At 35.9% G+C, this 20,719-nt stretch overlaps 2 protein-coding genes across 2 annotated transcripts in view; one reads left to right on the top strand and one right to left on the bottom strand.

Moving 5' to 3' along the window:
- Positions 1 to 20,719, top strand: part of tinc (transmembrane protein tincar) — a 107,699-nt gene that overhangs the window by 15,147 nt on the left and 71,833 nt on the right. Inside the window, exon 2 of the mRNA XM_017608029.1 lies at positions 19,272 to 20,431. Coding sequence (XP_017463518.1) covers positions 20,020 to 20,431 — 412 coding nt within the window. The 5' untranslated portion in view covers positions 19,272 to 20,019. The remainder of the gene's footprint in view (positions 1 to 19,271; positions 20,432 to 20,719) is intronic.
- On the bottom strand, positions 18,671 to 19,751 carry LOC108356557 (insoluble matrix shell protein 4-like). Its single transcript, XM_017607663.1, has 2 exons — positions 19,708 to 19,751; positions 18,671 to 19,064 (listed from the first exon to the last, which is right to left on the bottom strand). The coding sequence occupies exons 1-2, from the start codon at positions 19,749 to 19,751 to the stop codon at positions 18,671 to 18,673; spliced, it is 438 nt and encodes a 145-aa protein (XP_017463152.1).

Genomic DNA, 20,719 nt, shown 5'->3' with positions numbered 1-20,719 from the left:
ACAACAACAACAACAGCAATAATATGGCAGAGCAAAATAGTAATTCGAAAAATAACGATTTTCTACGTCTAAAGTTTAATGCTCCCCTGACGCGTTGGCTTGATTTGCTTTGTGCGCGCATTCGAGTCTCATTCATAACCCCAAGCCACCGGTCTGAGTTAAATTTCTTTCTTTTTCTATGCTGCATAGCATGCCGCACACGCACACACACACGCCACACACTTTAAGCAACCTGGCAGTGAATGAGTCAGTCAGGCGGTTGTTGTTTGTTATCGATTTTCTTAAATCTAAAAACCATTTCTCGAGTTGATTTGGTTGCTTTAGATTGGATTTGAAACAAATGTGGAAAACAGGCACGCTGTAGTAAGCTCTGCAAATAACGCTCAGTACTAGGTTTGTGCTACATTTATGTTAGCTACAGCCACAATAAATAACGGCAACTGAAAAATGTGTTCAAATTCATCTAATATATGTAGAAATAAATGCTGGCTTTTCTCGTTTGATGCCTGACTGCGCGTCATCGTCAACGTCACCATGCGCCTGTTCGAAAGCCATCCACTTTTCGTAAAAAAGGGGGGATATATATATATATATATAAGTAAAGTACATATAATCCAAAACAAGTGGCTAAGCGTCTGGCAGCCGGCACTTTACCGCTTGCACCTTTCACCTTTACTCGAAATGCCTTTTTTTGGCTGCCCAATTCACTGGCGGTATTTCACTGCCCTATTCTGCGCGCCGGGCATGCCTCAAAAGTGGCAAATTCCTCACTGCCAAGGGGTGGTTGCAGACATATAAGAATATAACTATAACGACATACATACATATATCTGCACATTAGAGTGGTCCAAAAAGCTCTCGCCCCTATGAATTTTTCTAAATGGGAAAAAGAACACCCGTATTTTTTTTGTTAAAAAAATATATATTTAGAACTGCCTCACAGCATATGATGTTTTCCATTTATTTTATATGGGGAAAAATACTTTTTTGTAGAAATGGTATATAATTCTTGAAAATCAATAGTTTTAGATCGGAAAACTCTGTTTCTCTTTAGGAGACATCCAATAACAATAACAAATTGTATATTTAAAATTTTTAATAGTAACTATTTTTTATAGAGCCCCCCAAAAAACCTAACAAAATGCAATGAGGGACCCATAAAAAAGCGTTAGTATTAAAAAATTTTTTATTTTTACTGGAAGTCTTCTGAACAGAAACAGAGTTTTCCTATCGAAAAATATTGGTTTTCAAGAATTCTATACCATTTCTGCGAGAAAGTGTTTTTCTCCATATAAAATAGCCTTTCTTAGAAAAAATCCTAGGGGATGAGAGCTTAAAAATTTTAACTTTTTTGAGACCACCCTAATACACCTACAAACAACACTACTAACAACGCTTGGGATTTTCCTGTAGTGTTTTTGGTACATTGACTGTGCTGTGCTGTCAGAGAATGCAGTTGGCGCTGCTAATGTTTTTTGCTTTTATTTTCATTCCATTTCTAATTCGTTTTTCGTTTGAGGGCTTCATGCTTTGAAGTACACCGATACTAATGCACACATACATACATATGTATGTACATTTACATACATGCAAGTACATACAAACATGCATCTGTTGGTATGATAGTATTTTGCTGGTGGCATGCTAAAAGGACGTCTAACGCAATTTGGGTTTTTATAAAAAACAAAACCAAAAAAAACATAAAAAATGGCTAACGAATTGCAACCCTACTAGCATACAATTGCAACACTCTGGCATGTATTTAATGGCATCCGGCTCAGTTGGGTGATTCAACCGTTTAAGGGTTGTTTAACTTTGATTTGAAATTTCCCCACACACACCGAGTGGCATTTTAAAGTGTATCCCTTAAGAGGTAAAAGAAATTAAATTTATTCCGCCTGAAGCTTTAGATTTTTAATAGATTCAATTCTTCCGATATTTCTTAACCCCTAATCATTTCACATTGATTCTTTTAACTTATCTAGACATCTGTGTTTTTGTTTAATTTAAGCTGTTATTACTATGCTATCTCATAAATAAACAATAGCAGAAGAACAAACGAAATGACGAGCATATAGAAAGTTCGAATAAAAATGTGGAAACAAAAATAAACAACTTTTTATTTAGTATCTACTGAATGATATGCTTCCATGTTATTGGAAACACTGAAAATTCTTATACAAGGATTAGAGATTAACAGTAGTATCGGATTTTTTTTTTAGTTTTGAGTTGTGTTGTTAATTAAGAGGATCGTCGATATTTTTAATTTGTGATTTTTTAAATAGGTACCACATTCTTCAAAACAGTTTTAGTAATAAAGCTCCCTTCAACTTCTTTCGTTTATCATACCTATTATAATATTTTACTATACTTAATTTAACATACAAATAGCTGGAAAAGCGCATGAAAATATTTTTGAAGCTTTTCTCTATTTGTTTTGGTTTGTAATATGCCATTGAAGTAACTTCATTACTTTTCAGCGCGTGGCAACCTTTTTTAAAAATATTTTCGAAAAAAAGCTTTCTTATACCTCTTTCGATTGACACGCGCATTGTAAAAACTCTATTTATAAAAAATGGAATTTGACTTTTCAAAAGGTGGCAACCCTCTGCAAAATATTTTCAAAATGAAGTTTTCTTTAACTTCATCCATTGACAACCCATATTGTAACACTGCGCGTAACTTACTAATTAATACTCTTTAAAATATTTTCTTAACAAAGCTCTTTTTAATCTCCTTAACTTTTTCTAGTTTGATATCCAATTTAAAATATTTCGTTTAACTTTGTAATTTTACTGATTTACTTTTTCGTAAAGGTGGCAACCCTCTTCAGAAATATTTGCAAAAAGCTTTCTTCAACCTCGTTTGAAATCCATATCAATATACATATTTCATTTAACAGGTAAACTATATTGATTTTGGATTTCTAAACTGGTGGCAGCCCCCTTTAAAAATATTTTGTTTGATACCCATGCAGTTATTTTACGTTTAACTTTTTCATTTTAACTTTTTGAACAGGTGGCAAGTCTCTTGGGGAAATGTTTCAAATTAAATCGAGGGAATACTATGCAGCCCTTTTTGCTTGGACACCCACATTGTTGTGTTTTTTTTTTATTTAGCTTATTTATAAATTGAATCTAATTTTCTTAACAGGTGGCGACACCTTTACAATTAGGATTGCCAGATTGAATTTTTCACCCTGAGATTCAAGGGATAAAGAGTTGCCAAAAAATACTCGGGGTTTGGGCGTGTTTATTTAGTTACTTTTGTGTTAGACCTACCGGCCACAGTGCCATCACCAAGTATCTATCTACTTTTGTTCCCTTAGCTCAGCATATTCGTGCCTCGTCGAATGTTTTCACATAGGCTGTGACCTTCCAGGGTCGAGTTGAAGTTTTGTTAAGAAATTTTAATAATAAGTTGTATTTACTATGGATAGTTGGTATAGACTAAAAATTGCTCAGTAACTCATCATTGAAATTTTTTTACTATCCCTAGATATTTGTTTGCAAAGTTTTTCGCAAAAGCTTTTCTCTGTTTACTTTGAATTGCATACGAGAACATTTGTAAATTGAACAAAATTGAGCACTTAGCAAGCTGTCTCCTGTGAGAATTTAGTTACTTGCTCATAAATCTTCCTGTGCAATTTAAAAGTTGTTCAACTTTTTGCGCCTTTTCGACGCCTCACCACAAAAACATATTTCACGCTTTATTTGGTAGACATTCGAGCATTTGCATTAGCACACAAATGCAGACACATATCAAATAGTAACATACAAATACAAGACTGTATATACATACCTTTCAAACAGAGTTACGAGTACGTATGTATGTATATAAATTTTCTCACTCATTTGCACATTTGGTTTGGCGCAATATTCCTGCTTTTTGCGGTTCATTAAGTGACACACAAAAAGGCGACCAAAATCGATTGCTGCGCGCACCAACTGGTCAAGCTTGCCAATAGTCCAGCTCCAAGTTAGCCACCATTCACACCACACGCATTCAGGATAACCAGGCTAACCAAGCGAACAGTTGCCGCGCGTTTTGTGGCGTATTATTGTGGCCAGTATAAATCTGTTGCGATGCGCGGCGCGGCGCGGGGAGGTGCTGCCTCCTCCAAGTAAATATGTAAGCCACCACACGCTAATGTTGGCACGCTGCCAACATTCGACCAACAGAGCGTGTTTTTGTCACGCTCTCAAATTATTATTGTTGCGGTTTTCAATAACAAGAACCACAGAGTAAAAACAATGACAACAACAACAACGAACACAAATACAAATACAAATACAAATACAAATAACTAAGCAAATATGTGTATTATGGATTGCTGGACAATTTGCGACCAACTTATCTGCGAGAGGACAAAGTTGTTGACGTCGCATTTGTAATGGGTATCAGTGCGGGGATTCTATAGGGGAGAAACAGCAGGGCGGGGGCTTCGTTTTCAAAATTGTAGGGGTTTGTAGAGGGGAGGGACTAATTGGTTGCGCCCCAAATTGGCTTGTTTTTAAAACATAAACAATTTTGTGTGTAATGGAAGCAAACGCCCTATGTGTGAACGTACAGTATCACACACACACACGCACACACGTTGATAGATATGTACTTATATATGTTATTAGGGATATCACAACAAAAATGTGTATTTGAATTTTATGAGAGTGATCCTTCACAAAAAATATATATTCTGAAACCAACTTACATAAAAAAAATAATAATTTAAACACTTAAAATGAATGATATTATATTAATATAGTGCCTTTTGTATTACACATTAAGAAAAGGTTATAATACATACATTTGTGATCAACTGATTAGGGTGAGTGATATTTTGACCAGTTTTCATTATTATTATTATTTTTTTTAATCTAGCACATTATATAAGCAGCATCATATATGTAAATCCACATTTAAAACTTTGTACAAATATATACAAATTCAACAAACTTTACCGATTTCACAAAAAAATTAAAAAAAGAATTATTCATAATTTTTAGAAAAATTTTAGGAAAGCAGTTTTATAGCCCACTAAATTTGAGTAATAAAGTGCAAGTTTGAAGCGCTAGAAAATCGCGTCGAAGACCTTTTTCCGGCACCTGGTGGGCTTCGGTGGTGGGTAACGTACACTGTTGAGTGTGGCGGAAGTTACTGAAGGCGAAGATTCAGACTTGATCTTTTTAATGCCCTACGGCAGGGCAGACGCAGAGTCAGGATCTGGAGTCTATGTTGAAAGACAATCTTTTCTTCTCTCTTGGGGAACATTACTATAATTTTATAATTTAAACTTTTGCCTTTTTTAATTTATTTGTTTTAAAAAGAAATATATAGAATTTTTATATAATTTAGTTTGTAGAAACTTATATATACACATCTATTTTTTAATGCAATTTTTTTTTCTTTCTTAATTTAATTTCCGTATAATTTTTAGATTTTATTTTTTTAAACAGAAGAACATTGTTTTGAATTTCATTAAATTTTTAGGAACTTGCAACGTAGAGATTTTATTGTTTAAACAAGAAAAACTATTTCTCTTTATTTCATTTTGTTTTCAAAAACTTTAATTTACTTTAATTTTTTAAATTTAATTTTTTTTCCTTTTGGTAAATCTTTAAATTTATTTATCAATATTTTCAACAGCCATCGATATATTTATCGATATTGATTGAAAGACACGTATTGATATTTTCAGTAGTGTAAGAAAATGCAGATAAAATATTCGTTTTCTATTTTCCTTAAATACGGACTGCCGCTCCTAAGTCATATTCATATATACATAAATGCATAAATAGTTTTCTGTCTGTACAAGGATTGCAAAACCAAAAACCACCAATTCTAACAAAACAGTAAACTCATTTACGTGTTGTAATTCTTGTTAATTGCATTTGTCAAGCGAACACAAAAACAAAATAGAATAAAATCAAATCGAAAAAAGCACATGAAATACGTCGAAGGATAACTGTGCGCCAGTGGTTTGCACTTATTGCCTTGCCATACCGTGAATTCTAGCTGCCAACACTCTTTCCGCATTCCTACAGGAGCAACTCAAACACTTGCATCCGCGACTGTCACATTCATCCCTGGCAATGCATTGCGATGGCGCAAACGGAAAGTGCAACGAATAGGGGTGGCTGCCGCAAGAGAATACCACAAAATTAGCTGCAGCGCGGCTTCCTTAGTTTTACAATGCTATTAAAATGAACTAAATCGCATGCCAACAGTCGGCCACCCGCCACCACCGCCACATAAATAGTCATAAAAACAGCTGTTGATTTTTTTCATAATTTCTTCATAAGTGAGCCGTTTCCAAGCCTTTTACTCCCGCATGGGATCATTTCGTTTGTTTCCTTACTTATTTCATTTCTGTGTTTTGCCTCGTTTTTTTTCCTTGTAGCTTCATAGCTTCTTCGTTTACTGACTTGCAGGCATACCACTTGCTGTTTCTCCAGCCAATTTAATTTCTTATTAGTTGCGCGCTTTGTAATCGGTCGCCATGACTGCACTTCTCCTCGGAAACTTCTCTTCCATCCTGGCTCGTTCATCAGTTAGATTTATTTTTTTATTCCTTGGCGCTCAGCTGGCCACTCGCCGAGCTACTTAGTGTTTTCACAAGACTCATTCCCATATATTGTATTATATATACTTACACATGTACGTATGTATTTGCCCAGCAAACAAAAGCAGTGGCAACATGAACATTATTTTCCCTTTCTCTGGTAGGATTTAGGTTCGATTTCGGGTGTGAGCAACATCAAAAACGGTCGCTTCTCGGTAGGTGGTGGAAAACCTTGAGGTCATGTCTGCCATAAAAAGCCATTTGTCGTCGAATATTGTAAAGAGATTCATGGAAAGATCTCCGATATGAAGGTACAAGAACCTACTGAAATCATATAAAAGAGAAGTGCGAAAGGCAAAAATAAATCCTGGAGCGAGTTCTGTTATAACTTGGAGGAAAAACAAACGAGGTGGGCAGGCTTAGGAAACTAATAACCCAGATTCCAAGCATGCCGAGTTGTACATGAAAATGTTGTGGGACTGGACCAATTCAAGCGTGGAGTCGCTGGAAGATTTGGTCAATACCCATTTTCCAGGATTCGTGGATTCGACAGACCACGATTGTGCGGGGCGCATCCCGCCAAAGTAGAATGACCAATCAATAGTTTTGAGCCTTGAAAATCACAGAGAGTAGACACAATATTCCCAGCCTTGCTTCAGAAGTTCACTCAACTGGTGGTATCCTGTTTGAAGGCGATATTTTTGTATTGCTGTGTGTCGGAAAGCAGGTGAGAGTAACCCAGTTGTTTTAAAGGATTACAAGCCCATAAGTCTGACCTCATTCCTCCTAAAAACGCTGGAAAAATGTTTGGTACTCACATCAGGGCCACTCTGCCGTCGGGAATCTTGGTCAAGGCACAACATTGCATACACTAAGGTCAAATCCACAGAGACTGCATTAGGCTCGTTAGCACAGCACGTTGAGATTGCTCTACAATACAAGGAATGTGCTTTAGGGATATTTCTCTTTGTCAGTTAAAAGTCTTAAAGGCCACAAGGAAATAAGAGCGGTGGGGAATAATGTACATAAAAGTAACCAAGAACGCAGCAAAGGCCCACCGTGAAAGGTGTACTCTCCCCACTTTTATGGCTACTGGCGGTCAATAAGTTACTAAAGAAATTCGAGGGGAAAGTACACAAACTAGTGGCGTACGCAGACGACATAGCCATAGTAGTAACTGGGAAGGAGCTAGACGCTGTAACAAATGTAATGAACAGCGTATGGAAAGTCATTGACCAGTGAGTATCTCGAGCACGGTTAGACGTTAGAACAGACAAAACTGACCTAACACTCTTCTCAAGAACTTGTAACGTTCGGTGTGGAGACCCCGAGACAAGATAACATCGAGCTGTCCATCAAAGACCACACAACATATCTGGGAGTAAATAGTAAGTTTCTGTGGAATCGCAAAATTAAGAAAAGAGTGAGGAAGGTCAGTAATGTTCTAAAAACACCGAAAAGAATGTTGGAAGTCACATGGGGACTGTTGCCTGCTCTAATGAATTGTTGCTGCACAGCAAAAGACATACCCATATGTGTTGACTAAATAAATAATAATTATGATAATAATACAAAAAATATTGGCAGAACCGGAACGTCAGGAGGAGGGTTTCTCTATGAAAAAAGCAGCAGATATAGCCTACACGGAAATGAGAATCAACTCGAAAGTAAACTTCTACGGTGACAGTCAGGCTTCAATTAGGGCATAAAGTATTTCATCTAAAAATGCCCTTCTTAGCCGGGAAGCCATTGACAGGTTGGCCGCGAACAGAATTTGTATAACGAAATAGACGACTGTATTACACCGTGCGTCAGTAAATTTTACACACAAAAAAATAAATATATTCGCGAATCTTTGAGTAAAACTACGTACTTAGTTTTTCTCTCCGACGTCAGGATTTTTTTTTAAAGGAGTCAAAAATTCTGTGCAATGTAGGATAACAATAAGAAAAAAAATTCTGTATAATCATAACAAAATAAATTTTTTTGTGCATAAGGACGAATGGGTGTGGAAAAAGTCCTTTAAAAATTTTGTCCTTAATTATCCTTGAAAATTTGCAATATATTTTTCTTTTGAAGAAATTATTGTGTGAGGACTAATATACACACGAACTCATCCTCGAATTTCGTTTTGCAAACTTTCTTAACTTAAGCAGATAAAATTCATTAAAAGCGCATTTTCAATACCTATTCGTCCTTGTAAACCAAAAGACTTTATTGTTTTTAAATTCTACAGAATTTTCTCTCTCATATGGTTTTTTAATTAATCATATTTTTTAAATTTTAAAGTCGTTAAAAAAAAAATAAAAATCCTGACATCAGAGTGAAAAACTAAAAGCGCAGTCTTTCTATATTTGGTCCATAGTTTCGTGAGTATATCGATCCTTTCGTGTGTTTTGAATTTTCTTTTTGTTTTTGTCGCTCAGTGTTATTAGGCAGTTCACGGCGAAATGGAATGAGTAAACCACCTGCAAACTGGCAAAAATTATTTGCAAAAGCAGCGAAACTAACTAAATATACTCGCTTCTTGTTAAAGCTATTAAGGTAGATTTGCGCGGTCAGACTAACCGAATCGAACCTCCTTATCTTTGCTTGCTTAACTAGATTTTAAGGATTAAATTTCCTCGCTGTGTTGGCTACTATTGTTTGCCGGGTACATAAACACAAATACATTTGCACATACATACACTACTTCTTAAGCCGCAGATGGCCATCCTTTGCTCTTCCCAGCTATTTTCACTATTTCTGTGATTTCCCATTGGAATTTTGTGCCTTCTTTAATCTGCACGCGAATGAAAAATATGACAACTAATGACATTTTTAATGCGATTTTTCTTGGTTTTAAGTTTTTGTTGTTATCGTTCTTCTAGCAATCCTTCTACATTCCTGTCTTGAAGTTTCTTGTGGATTTGCATTGTTGACCAAAAGTTTTATCTAGCTTTGAAATGTTCTTGATGGAGAAAAAATGGGGTATCTCTTTAAGCTAGCTGATTTAGGCGAGGTAGATAGGCGAATATATGCAGGTTTACTGCAGCAGCTTAAAGGCTTACCTTTGTAACTTTTAATGGAAAAAGCTTTAATTTGTTATGCGAAAAATGCCAGTAGTAAGTTTAGAGTCAAATAAAACTAAATTAAAAACAAATTAGTTTCACTTATTGTTAGTTGACTATTAGTTTAGAGCAGTATGGAAAAATATAAACCAAATAAATTTTTTTCTTTTTTGAGCAAATACTACATATGTCCATATGTACATAAGTTTGGCTACTCTTAAATGTAATTATTTTTTTGCNTCAAGTTTAATTTAATTTCATTAATTTAATTTTCATTAAAATGTCAAAGATTTTTTGGCTTCGTTCATGTAAAATAGTAAAATAGTTTTAAAATGTGGTAGTTTTAATTATGATAGAGGCAACAGCAAAAACTCAGTGGCAACAAGGCGCAAACAAATTTTATTATAAGCAAAAAAAAAAAGTTTGCGGTTGTGGTTTTCTATCAGTCAGATTTGATTAAACTTCTCATAACATATGCATGTGTGTATGTATGTATTGTCATCTCTTACATGCGCATTCAACAATTCTATAATACGAGTATGTACATAGATGAAAGAGATGGAAAATAATCATTGTTTTTTAAATTTTAACCACAAAAATCAACAAGTTTGTAATCATCGAAAAACAATTCTAACTATACTCACTTATTTGTGTTCGTACGTCCTATTGGAATTTACAATGTATTTTTATTTTTCGAGTTTAACCAATAAAGATTATGAAATAATATTAAATATTTCAGTTATATTTTTTCGCTCAAAGGAAATTATTTTTAACTTGATTTTTTATTTTTTCGCTCAGCGATAATAATTATTATTGAGTTTTATTTTTTCACTTAAGAATAATGATCATTCAAAAAACTCAAAGGCTATACCAGCGTATTTCCGACGTATCCTTTTCAGACACCATAATAAAAATAAAACTCGAAAAAAATAAATATCAAATAATAATTATTTTCGTTGGGTGAACAAATAAAACTCAATAATATTGTTTTATTTTTAAGCGAAAAAAGTAAAAGTAAAAAATAATGATTAAACGCTGATTTGACTTATTTTACTCATATTGATTACCGTCGCTGATAGATACGCAATTATGCAAGCATTAAAACTTCACACACACATTTTGTCTCATAGTAAATGCTCGAACAAACGAGAAAGAAAAGTCACTTATTAGTTCTAGATATATATTTTTTTTGCGATTGATTTCGTAGTCGCCCGGACCGGGCACCTTCTTGTACTGAATGCTAAAAATTTTTTTTTTAAATTTCATTTTTATTTTTTTCCCCTTTATTTTCATTGTACTAATTGTTTATTTTATTTGTTAGTTTTACTGTTTTAATGGAAAGGTAAAAATACTTTTTTAAAGATTTGATTAAAAAAAAAACTTATTGCTAAAGGGCGAACAGCATGACGCTATCACCACCCCTTAGCAGATCTTTCAATTAGTCCTTCCAGAGACAGTAAAGAGCTTTCAAGATAGTTGCCAGAACTGATAATGTCTTACGACAAAATTTTGTCTTTTGAAAGACTGTGGTGAGTTGAAAGACAGTTGCCAGAATTGCGCTGTTATTTTTAAGCATACGTGCCATATAAACCTAACTCAAAAACGTTTTAAAAATTACATAAAAAGATCAATGATACAAATGTGATCAAAAATTTTGTACATATGTTTGTAATAATGTTTTTTTAGAATCATTAAAAATTTGGCGTAATCGGTTAATTTCAAAGCATACCTCCCTAACCTAACCTACAAAACGTCTTAAAAATTACATAAAAAGAGAGAGCATCGATTAATATAAGACTCCGAAATTTTGTCCATACTTTTGTATTAATATTATGTATAATTAGACATCCGAAACGTTGGAGTAATCGGTTTATTCCTTAAAATACCATAGAAGCCATAACTAATATATGAGGTTATGTTAAAAGTCGCAAATGAGCCAAATTTTTTTTCCAAAAATTTAAGAAAAATTCTTATCTTTAGAAGTTCTTGTCCATTAAAAGTGTCAAAGTCAGCTCCGTTGAACAGAGTCCCAATAAGTTTAAATTATATACAATTCTTCTGAATTCTGTTACTTTTATTTTGTATAAAATTGTAAATTTCGTAAAAAGTTAAAAATTTCTTATTCAAATATATTTTTATAAAGCTAAGCCATCCAAATATACATAAGAGTTGAATGCTCAAAAAACTGATGTTTTTCCGCTTAAACTGCAATTTTTTCAAGTGCCTTTATGCATATCCACATGACATATGTATGTATGTGGATATTGCTTCTTTCGCTTGCATGTGCGTGTTGGCAACAAATGAGACTCATGGCAGCAGAAGCAATTTGTAATGATTTAGAAGTGCCTGCTAAAATAGTGTTGTGTGCGGGAAAATAAAATACTACATATACTACTTAATACACATGTTTACATACATAATATACCAGCAATTGTTGCAGTAGTTATTATTTGTGGATGCAGTTAGTAATAGGGTATTTGGCTGACGGCTACTTAGTCTATGCGGCAACAACAGAGTTATGCTGAGCTGCTGACACTTGCCTGCATTGCATGCACGCACATACATTGCATCCGCGTACATACATATGTAGATATCTATGTCAGCTATTTTAACATGCAACCTACTAACACTGCTACCGTTCTGCGCTCATTTTCCTTAACGGTTTCCTTTTTTGCGTCCTGCTTTGTATTGTTGTTTCGTTGTTTTAGTATTTGCTTTATTGTATTGTTGTCACAACGCCCACGGCGCAAGGATGCCAAGACAACAAACAAAGCAGACACATGTTGTCGGCAGCGACACCAACCATCACACTACGCGGCTTATAGTGCGCTTCTTGCAACACGCCTCAATTCACTGGCAACATTTGTTTTAAATTGTAATTAGAGGAAATGTTTGTAGATTCCTGCCGCCACGCAGACTTTATTTTGCCAACAAAACATGTCTCAAATGGCTTTATTGCATTGTATTTGACTGTGAAATGTGTGAAATGAGTTTTGTTGCATGCAACATGTCAGGTGGATAGAATGTTGCATGCAGACAAAATGTAGCACGCGCTTTAATTTAATTAAGTAATGGCGGAGTGTTGCTAATGAATTCATTAGCTTTAAAAGCAATTTGTGTTGCATTTTTTTTTAATTGATTAAAAATTATAAATGAAATTGAAAAATTAGATTAGCTAATAGATAACTCTTCTAGGTCGCAACATTAACGTTGGCTCTATGAAATCTTCGGTCGATAGTGCTACAAAACAAGAAATTGGGTTTCAAAAGGGTCTACAAACTACAAATATGAACCGATTTGATTAATTTTATTGTGCAATTGTTCATTCTGTGCACTGTGCACTAAAAAATTTAAAATAAGCAACTAAAAATTTAAACTTTGGACTCGAAAAATCTCATAACCTCTCATTTAGTCAATCAAATGGGTTCGTAATTGCAGGCTGTAGCCCCTTTTGAAATTCGATTTCTGGATTTGCACCACTGAGCGGAAAGAATTTCTGGGCATCAAATTTTCTGCTTTGGAAAGAGGAGCCTAAAGGGAGCTTTTAGGCGCAGCTTTTTAGTTATAGCATTGAACGTTTAGGCCTTTTTCAAGTGATAAATAAAGCTTGTTAAAATGGATAAATGAACTCGCAAATATTTTTTTGTGTGGTCTTGAACTTATTTATAGAAAAAAAGTGACTTCAGAGCCAAGCCTGGCATTGTCGGGATTTTCCTACCCAAATTGGACGATTCGCTTAAGTGGCTCTTCAGTTTCCACGAATGCCGCTAAGTTAATTGAATGAAGTCTCAGTGTTTTTTTTATATAAAGTACACCTTGACGTTGGTCTTTCAAAGGGAAAGTTAACATTGTTGGTGTTCTTCGCTAGAATGTCCAAGCTTTCGTTGTTGCTCGAACCCGTTATAACGTAATTTATACTCTCCAATTAAAAGTCGGCATGTCTGAGTTTAATTGTTTGATCAACTCGAAAATTTCCGCTGGGCTCGATGGTGTAACCCATACCAAGTTTTCGACCTGAATCGCAATGAGTTTTTTTGTTTGGGATACAACTACTTTTTGAGAAGCTTATGCGTAAATTTCGGATATTTATTGGTCGCAGCCTTATACGGGTGACAAAGGGGCTCGCTTATCTGCATAAGTAGCCCTTATTTGCATTAACTCATACATTTTCTTATTTCAAACAAATGCACGAAATTTTTGGGAATTAACTCGGATCAGGGGAATTTTCGATGACAACACTGATAACAACGGCCTTTTGTACAAGCAAGCAAACGAAGCAAACGAGCTTGGCGTTCGCGGTAGCCGAGTGGTGAGAAATGTGTGCTACAAGTCTGTAGGTGCCAGGTTCGATCCTCAGTTGGAGCGATTGCCAAAATTTTTTTTTCGTTTTTATTACATTTATTTTAAATATTTGATTTAATTTTACTTTATTTTATTTTCATTTGTTTTATTTTAAATCACATTTTTTATTTTACTAAAAGTTATTTTAAATTTTCCGAGTTTAATTTTATTAAAAAAGTCAACAACTAACTGAAAAAAAATTTAAAAAAAAATAGAACTAATAAATGACTGAATAAAAAATAAATAAATTAACATTCTACTGGCCGTGGTACTCGAACCCACGATCTTGCGGCTCGTAAATCCGCATTACTGCCCTGTCAAGGCATAATTTTAACCAAATCAGCGCTGTTAGTCCGGATCAACGATGTCGTCCGCCTATGCTTCTACATTCGCCTGTTATTAGATGCTCAAGAGTTGTCCCGCTTCACTTTGGCGCCTTAGCGATTTTGGCCTTTAGCCTTTCATTCAGCAATACTCGATCCAGGCAGGGGCCTTTTCGTCCTGTACAGTGCCATTATTGGGGCTTCTTCCACAGATGGTAGTTGCTTATTGCCCTTCGTTCTTCCACACGATTTGGTGTCGACATCTGGAATTACTATCAATGCATACCGACGGTACTCTTGTACTCTTGGAGGGTGGCTCTGGTGGAGTACTTAGCCATCCATAGGTAACCAACCAGACCAGTATCCATTCGCAACAAGCTCATCAGACGGAGTTTGCTATGTGAGGAGGTTGTTCTTGTGGCATCTGCGCGTGTACCGTGGTCGCAAAGCTCAGTGGCGCCGTTAAAAAGGTTCAGGCTCCTATCGACCTTCTTTTGAAGAGAGCTGAACTACCGTTTTAGGGACGTTGAGGTTAAAGTTTTTCATTTTGTATTCACAATTAGTCCAATGAGTTTCAGAGAGGAGTGATCGTCCGCTCATCCATTCCATTATACCTAGGCAAGGACTATAGGCTCCATAGAGCGCCTAGTATCTGAAGCACTCCGTTCTCCATTTCAGCACTGAGGAAAAACTGCAGAGGCCTCTTCAGTCCAGCCAATTGAACAGATTATTTGGCAAAAATTCTACAACAACATAGAAGAAAACTCTGAATCCAACAGGCTACAAAAAGTTCTGTCGAAATATCCTTCAAGTATGAACTCTTTCCAGAAGCCTAACTATGAGCACTCACTTCGCGGGATGCACTGATGATACTTCTGATACATCGCCCGGTCCTTGCATCAAAATGCTCCTCAACTGATTTGTGAGTCCTTAGACACAAGGTCATTCCTAACAACTGCATAGCCTGCTAGCTGGCAAGGAAAGGGACGGAAATATCGTAACTCAATTCTGCTCTATACGCGGGATACCTTCAACCTACTGCAAACATGGTTTAAAGGCTAAAGTCAGCAAGGAGGTAAATACCGCTTGCCATACTTCGAGCAACATTTGGCTAAAAGTCGCGGCAAAGCGATCCCTGGATCTCATTCGCCTTGATTGCTCTTCTCACAGATTAGTATTCGAGATAATCACCTGACACTGTCCTATGAGCACGTACGGAAAGAGCTGGTGTTACCCAGCTGACGATTTTTATCGCAGCTGCAGATACGAGAACGAGGTGAAGAGTATCGAACATTATCTTTGCCACTGTCCCACTCTGGTCTGACGATTTTTATCGCAGCTGCAGAGACGAGAAAGAGAAGGAAGGTATCGAACATTATCTTTGCCACTGTCCCACTCTGGTCAAGACGCTAAACCATTTCTTCAACAAGTACATTCTAGATTGCTTCTGTCTCAATTGTGCTTTATAAAACACACTCGGTGGTGACATTTTTTAAGGGAGGGAAAGAAACAAATGCTTACACTAGTGGTACGGGGCTCTTACAGTGTGGTAGCCACTTAAACGTGACCTAACTTAACCAAACCTAATTTTCTAATTTTGATTTCTAAACTCGCATTAGGAAATAATGAATGGTAAATTGCCTGTGGCTCTCCATTGGCATTTGTGATGTTAATATATCTGCATACAAACATATGTATGTATAAGCAAAATGAGATCGAAATAACTATATATATAAAATGTTATCGATAGGCTAAACTGGTACATAAATGCAAAAATAAATTGGCTTAAAATCAACAAATACTACAAATATAGGTACACCAAAAATAAATCATTTTTAATATTCACGCAGGATTATAAATTCAAGCAAAGTAAACATAAATTTCAATGCAATTGCATATTCATAAGTAAATACGGAATACAAATAACAGTTATTTATTTATAAACAGAAAATTTCTGCATCCAAGAATGAGTTGGTGATTTAATAAGTTTGCTACCATGGCCGGGGAGTTTTTTTTTTGCCTGCTGTAGGAAAATTTTCACAAAAATGCTGCGAAATAAATGCGAGAATTATACAAAGGATAAATAAAACAAAATAAAATAGCACCCAAAACTCCATTAGACTAGGCCAGAAAGAGTCTTCTTCTTAGTAGAAAGCGCCTAATCGAGCCTTGGGTAGTACGGGAGTATGAATGACAAAATAGTAGTAAAACGCTCCTGTCGTAGTACTTTCGGCAGCACTGGNAAAGGGAGGGAAAGAAACAAATGCTTACACTAGTGGTACCGGGCTCTTACAGTGTGGTAGCCACTCAACTTAACCAAAGCTAATTTTCTAATTTTGATTTCTAAACTCGCATTAGGAAATAATGAATGGTAAATTGCCTGTGGCTTTCCATTGGCATTTGTGATGTTAATATATCTGCATACATACATACATATGTATGTATAAGCAAAATGAGATCGAAATAACTATATATATAAAATGTTATCGATAGGCTAAACTGGTAAATAAATGCAAAAATAAATTGGTTTAAAATCAACAAATACCACAAACATAGGTACACCAAAAATATATCATTTTTAATATTCACGCAGGATTATAAATTCAAGCAAAGTAAACATAAATTTTAATGCATGCAAATTGAATATGCATAAGTAGATACGGAATACAAATAACAGTTATTTATTTATAAACAGAAAAGTTGGTTGAATACATTACGCACCAGCGTTCAAGAATGAATTGGTGATTTAATAAGTTTGCTACCATGGCCGCGGGTGGCGTGCTGTAGGAAAATTTTCACAAAAATGCTGCGAAATAAATGCGAGAATTATACAAAGGATAAATAAAACAAAATAAAATAGCACCCATAACTCCATTAGACTAGGCCAGAAAGAGTCTTCTTCTTAGTAGAAAGCGCCTAATCGAGCCTTGGTTAGTACGGACAAAATAGTAGTAAAACGCTCCTGTCGTAGTACTTTCGGCAGCACTGGTTGGCACTACCACCGTTTGTCAGTTTGGACGGAGACCAAAAAGCTTCTCCATTGCCATTCTTCTAAGCGAATTTACGCCAGTTGCTCACTTGGTCCTTCCATCTTGTTCGTGGGCGCCCATGATGACAGATTTGAGTGATTTTTATCCGTCGAGAAACGGTTCTGACTTTCTATAACCTACCGAGCCCAAAATAGCATCTGTTGGCAAAAGTTATTCTTCGCTTAATCTACAGGCTGATGTTCTTGGTGGTGTTTATGCTGGATCCTTAATAGATAAAGTCGCATTGAGGTTCTTTCCAACTTGAACGGAGCTAAAGATTGTGATCAACGTCACTCTACATGGCCGTATTAGTTTCGAGTGGAATCGCTCCCGAGACAGTGCTGAAGTCGTTAACATCAGAGTTAAAGTTCTTATTCCCAGGGCTAAAGTTCNGAATTATACAAAGGATAAATAAAACAAAATAAAATAGCACCCATAACTCCATTAGACTAGGCCAGAAAGAGTCTTCTTCTTAGTAGAAAGCGCCTAATCGAGCCTTGGTTAGTACGGACAAAATAGTAGTAAAACGCTCCTGTCGTAGTACTTTCGGCAGCACTGGTTGGCACTACCACCGTTTGTCAGTTTGGACGGAGACCAAAAAGCTTCTCCATTGCCATTCTTCTAAGCGAATTTACGCCAGTTGCTCACTTGGTCCTTCCATTTTGTTCGTGGGCGCCCATGATGAGAGATTTGAGTGAGTTTTATCCGTCGAGAAACGGTTCTGACTTTCTATAGCCTACTGAGCCCAAAATAGCATCTGTTGGCAAAAGTTATTCTTCGCTTAATCTACAGGCTGATGTTCTTGGTGGTGTTTATGCTGGATCCTTAATAGACAAAGTCGCAGTGAGGTTATTTCCAACTTGAACGGAGCTAAAGATTGTGATCAACGTCACTCTACATGGCCGTATTAGTTTCGAGTTGAATCGCTCCCGAGACAGTGCTGAAGTCGTTAACATCAGAGTTAAAGTTCTTATTCCCAGGGCTAAAGTTCATTCCCTTCTGAATGGAATTATCGCTGATTTTGTTCCATATCCATACATCATTTACTGTTATCCTAAAATTGTATGTAAGTTGGTTCATTTGTAGCCTAAGTGGAAAGTTTAAACTATTAAAAAAAGGTGGTGAGGTTGAACAAAAGCCATTTGTAGATTGGCTATCACAAATTGATACCACCGTTTGGGCATTATTTCGTCGAGGTTTTAAAAACTATGCCTAAAAAAAGTTTTGATTACAATTCTAATATACACGCCCAGAACTCTGAAGTAATGATATGGCATGGGACGATTATTTACGAGCAACCCTAATAGTAGCGAACTAAGGTTCGTTGTTAGTTATTTAACAGCCATTACCATTACCGTTATATTGTTATTAAAATTTATCGTTACCATTGCAAATGCCATTACTATTGCCATTACCTTTATTTATTACCATTACAATTATTATTACAATTATCATTACTAATACCATTTCCATGACCATCACTATTACCGTTACCATTACCATTACAATTATCAATACCATTGCGATTTGCTTTATCGTTCCATCGTTACCATTACCATTACTATTACCACCACCATATACTTTATCATTACTATTAGCACTATCATTACCATTACCATTGTGATTTACTTTACCGCTACCATTACCATTACCCTTAAGATTACAATTACACTTAAGATTACCACTACCCTTAAGATTACCATTACCCTTACGATTACCATTACTCTTACCACTACCATAACCATTATCATTACCATTATCGCTACCATTATCATTACCATTACCACAACTGTATCCATAACCGTACTCATATCATAACCATTACCGTTACCATTACCATTTCCTTTACTATTATTAATATTTTATCTGTTTCCATCTGCAGCAAGATTTGTAATCTGAATTTATATCCATCGCTAGTTTGTGTACCAGTCCTTACTTATGTAGATCTTATTTTTTCATTTACTTACAGATGTCATTAGAATTTATGCAGAGTTTTGCCTCTTTGAAAAACCACATCGTCGCTTTACCCACAATGCAACTATGCAGAGCAGCATTGTTGATGATTAAATTGCATTCCAATAAATAGACGAAAGGAGCAAAAACTCTGCGGCTGAGAAAACTTTCTAGAATTAGACAACTAAAACCATAGCAAGGGACACTAATAAAAGAAAAGCAGAGCTACGGTTATAGGTAGCAGAAAAACATTGCAATTTACAATCAATATTGTGACAATCGCAATTTGTCAAATGCAGTGGCAGCAACAAAAACAGCAATCACAACGGCAAGCGTAGTGACAGGACAACATTTTAATTGAAAATCAACAGCAAATGCAACACAGCAGAAGCGGGAGCAAAAAAAAAAACAAAAACAAAAATAAGGGAAATTCAAGCTACAAAATCTTTCACGTTGCACGTCGCTTGCGACAGATTGAGGGCGCATAACTTGGCATTTTTTGTGAGCTGAGTAAATGCTCAGCATCATACACCACCGAGCAGAGTCCTGCAACGCATGACTCACCAATACAGTTACGGTGCTTTTATCAACTATTGTTGTTTTGGCTCAAGAGACCGCTGTGTGTGGCAGAGTAGCGGCCAATAACAGAAAACTACAACTACAACTATCACTATCAACTAACGTAACTGCATTGCACTGCTACAAGCTGTAACAGTGGCCCACCGCCACCACACCACACAACGGCCAGCGGCACTACGACCTCGATGGGTAAGACGTGCCCAACGCCGAGCCTGAATTCGAGTATCTCGAATTCTGTAATAACTACTGCGAGTAGCAACTACAATCAGAGTCACAGCAGTAACCATCATCACCAGCATAAGCATCAGCATCAGCAACAACAGCAACAACAGCAACAGCATCATTATACGGTGCCGTTGCCACCACCACCACCGCCGCAACCACTCCAATCGCAGCCACAACAACATTTTCCACAGAAATACATGAATTCGAAGCGTAAACATGCCAACAATTACCACAACATGCTGATGCATCCGGGTGCCCATTTGGATCACAACAATTACTTGCATTTAAATTCGTTGTGGTCCATTTGGTATGGCGTTTTGCTGACGCTATTCCAAGGCTATTTAGCCGTACATGGTGCCTATCGGTTCCTTGGTAAGTAACTTAATATACGTACGTACGTACACACATACATGCACACATGGTAGTAACATAACAATATTGTGATATATGTAGGTAGATATGATTTCATTTAAAATTTGGTAGTAATTAAGAATAGTATCATAAAGTGGAAGAGTGATAATCCCTACAGTGACTCGAAAAAGTGGTCCTATATTGATTTTTTTTAATATTCGCAATGTTTTTCAGATTAACCAAAATCTTTTACTTAAATCGAAGTCCAAACTTAGTAAAAAAATTAGCAAATTTCAACAAACTCTCATA

Source organism: Rhagoletis zephyria, unplaced genomic scaffold, assembly GCF_001687245.7.
Source record: "Rhagoletis zephyria isolate East Lansing unplaced genomic scaffold, Rhagoletis_zephyria_1.1 Rzeph_scaffold_00174, whole genome shotgun sequence".
NCBI classification, from domain to species: Eukaryota; Metazoa; Arthropoda; class Insecta; order Diptera; family Tephritidae; genus Rhagoletis; species Rhagoletis zephyria.
This window is presented reverse-complemented; position numbering and strand designations above follow the sequence as displayed.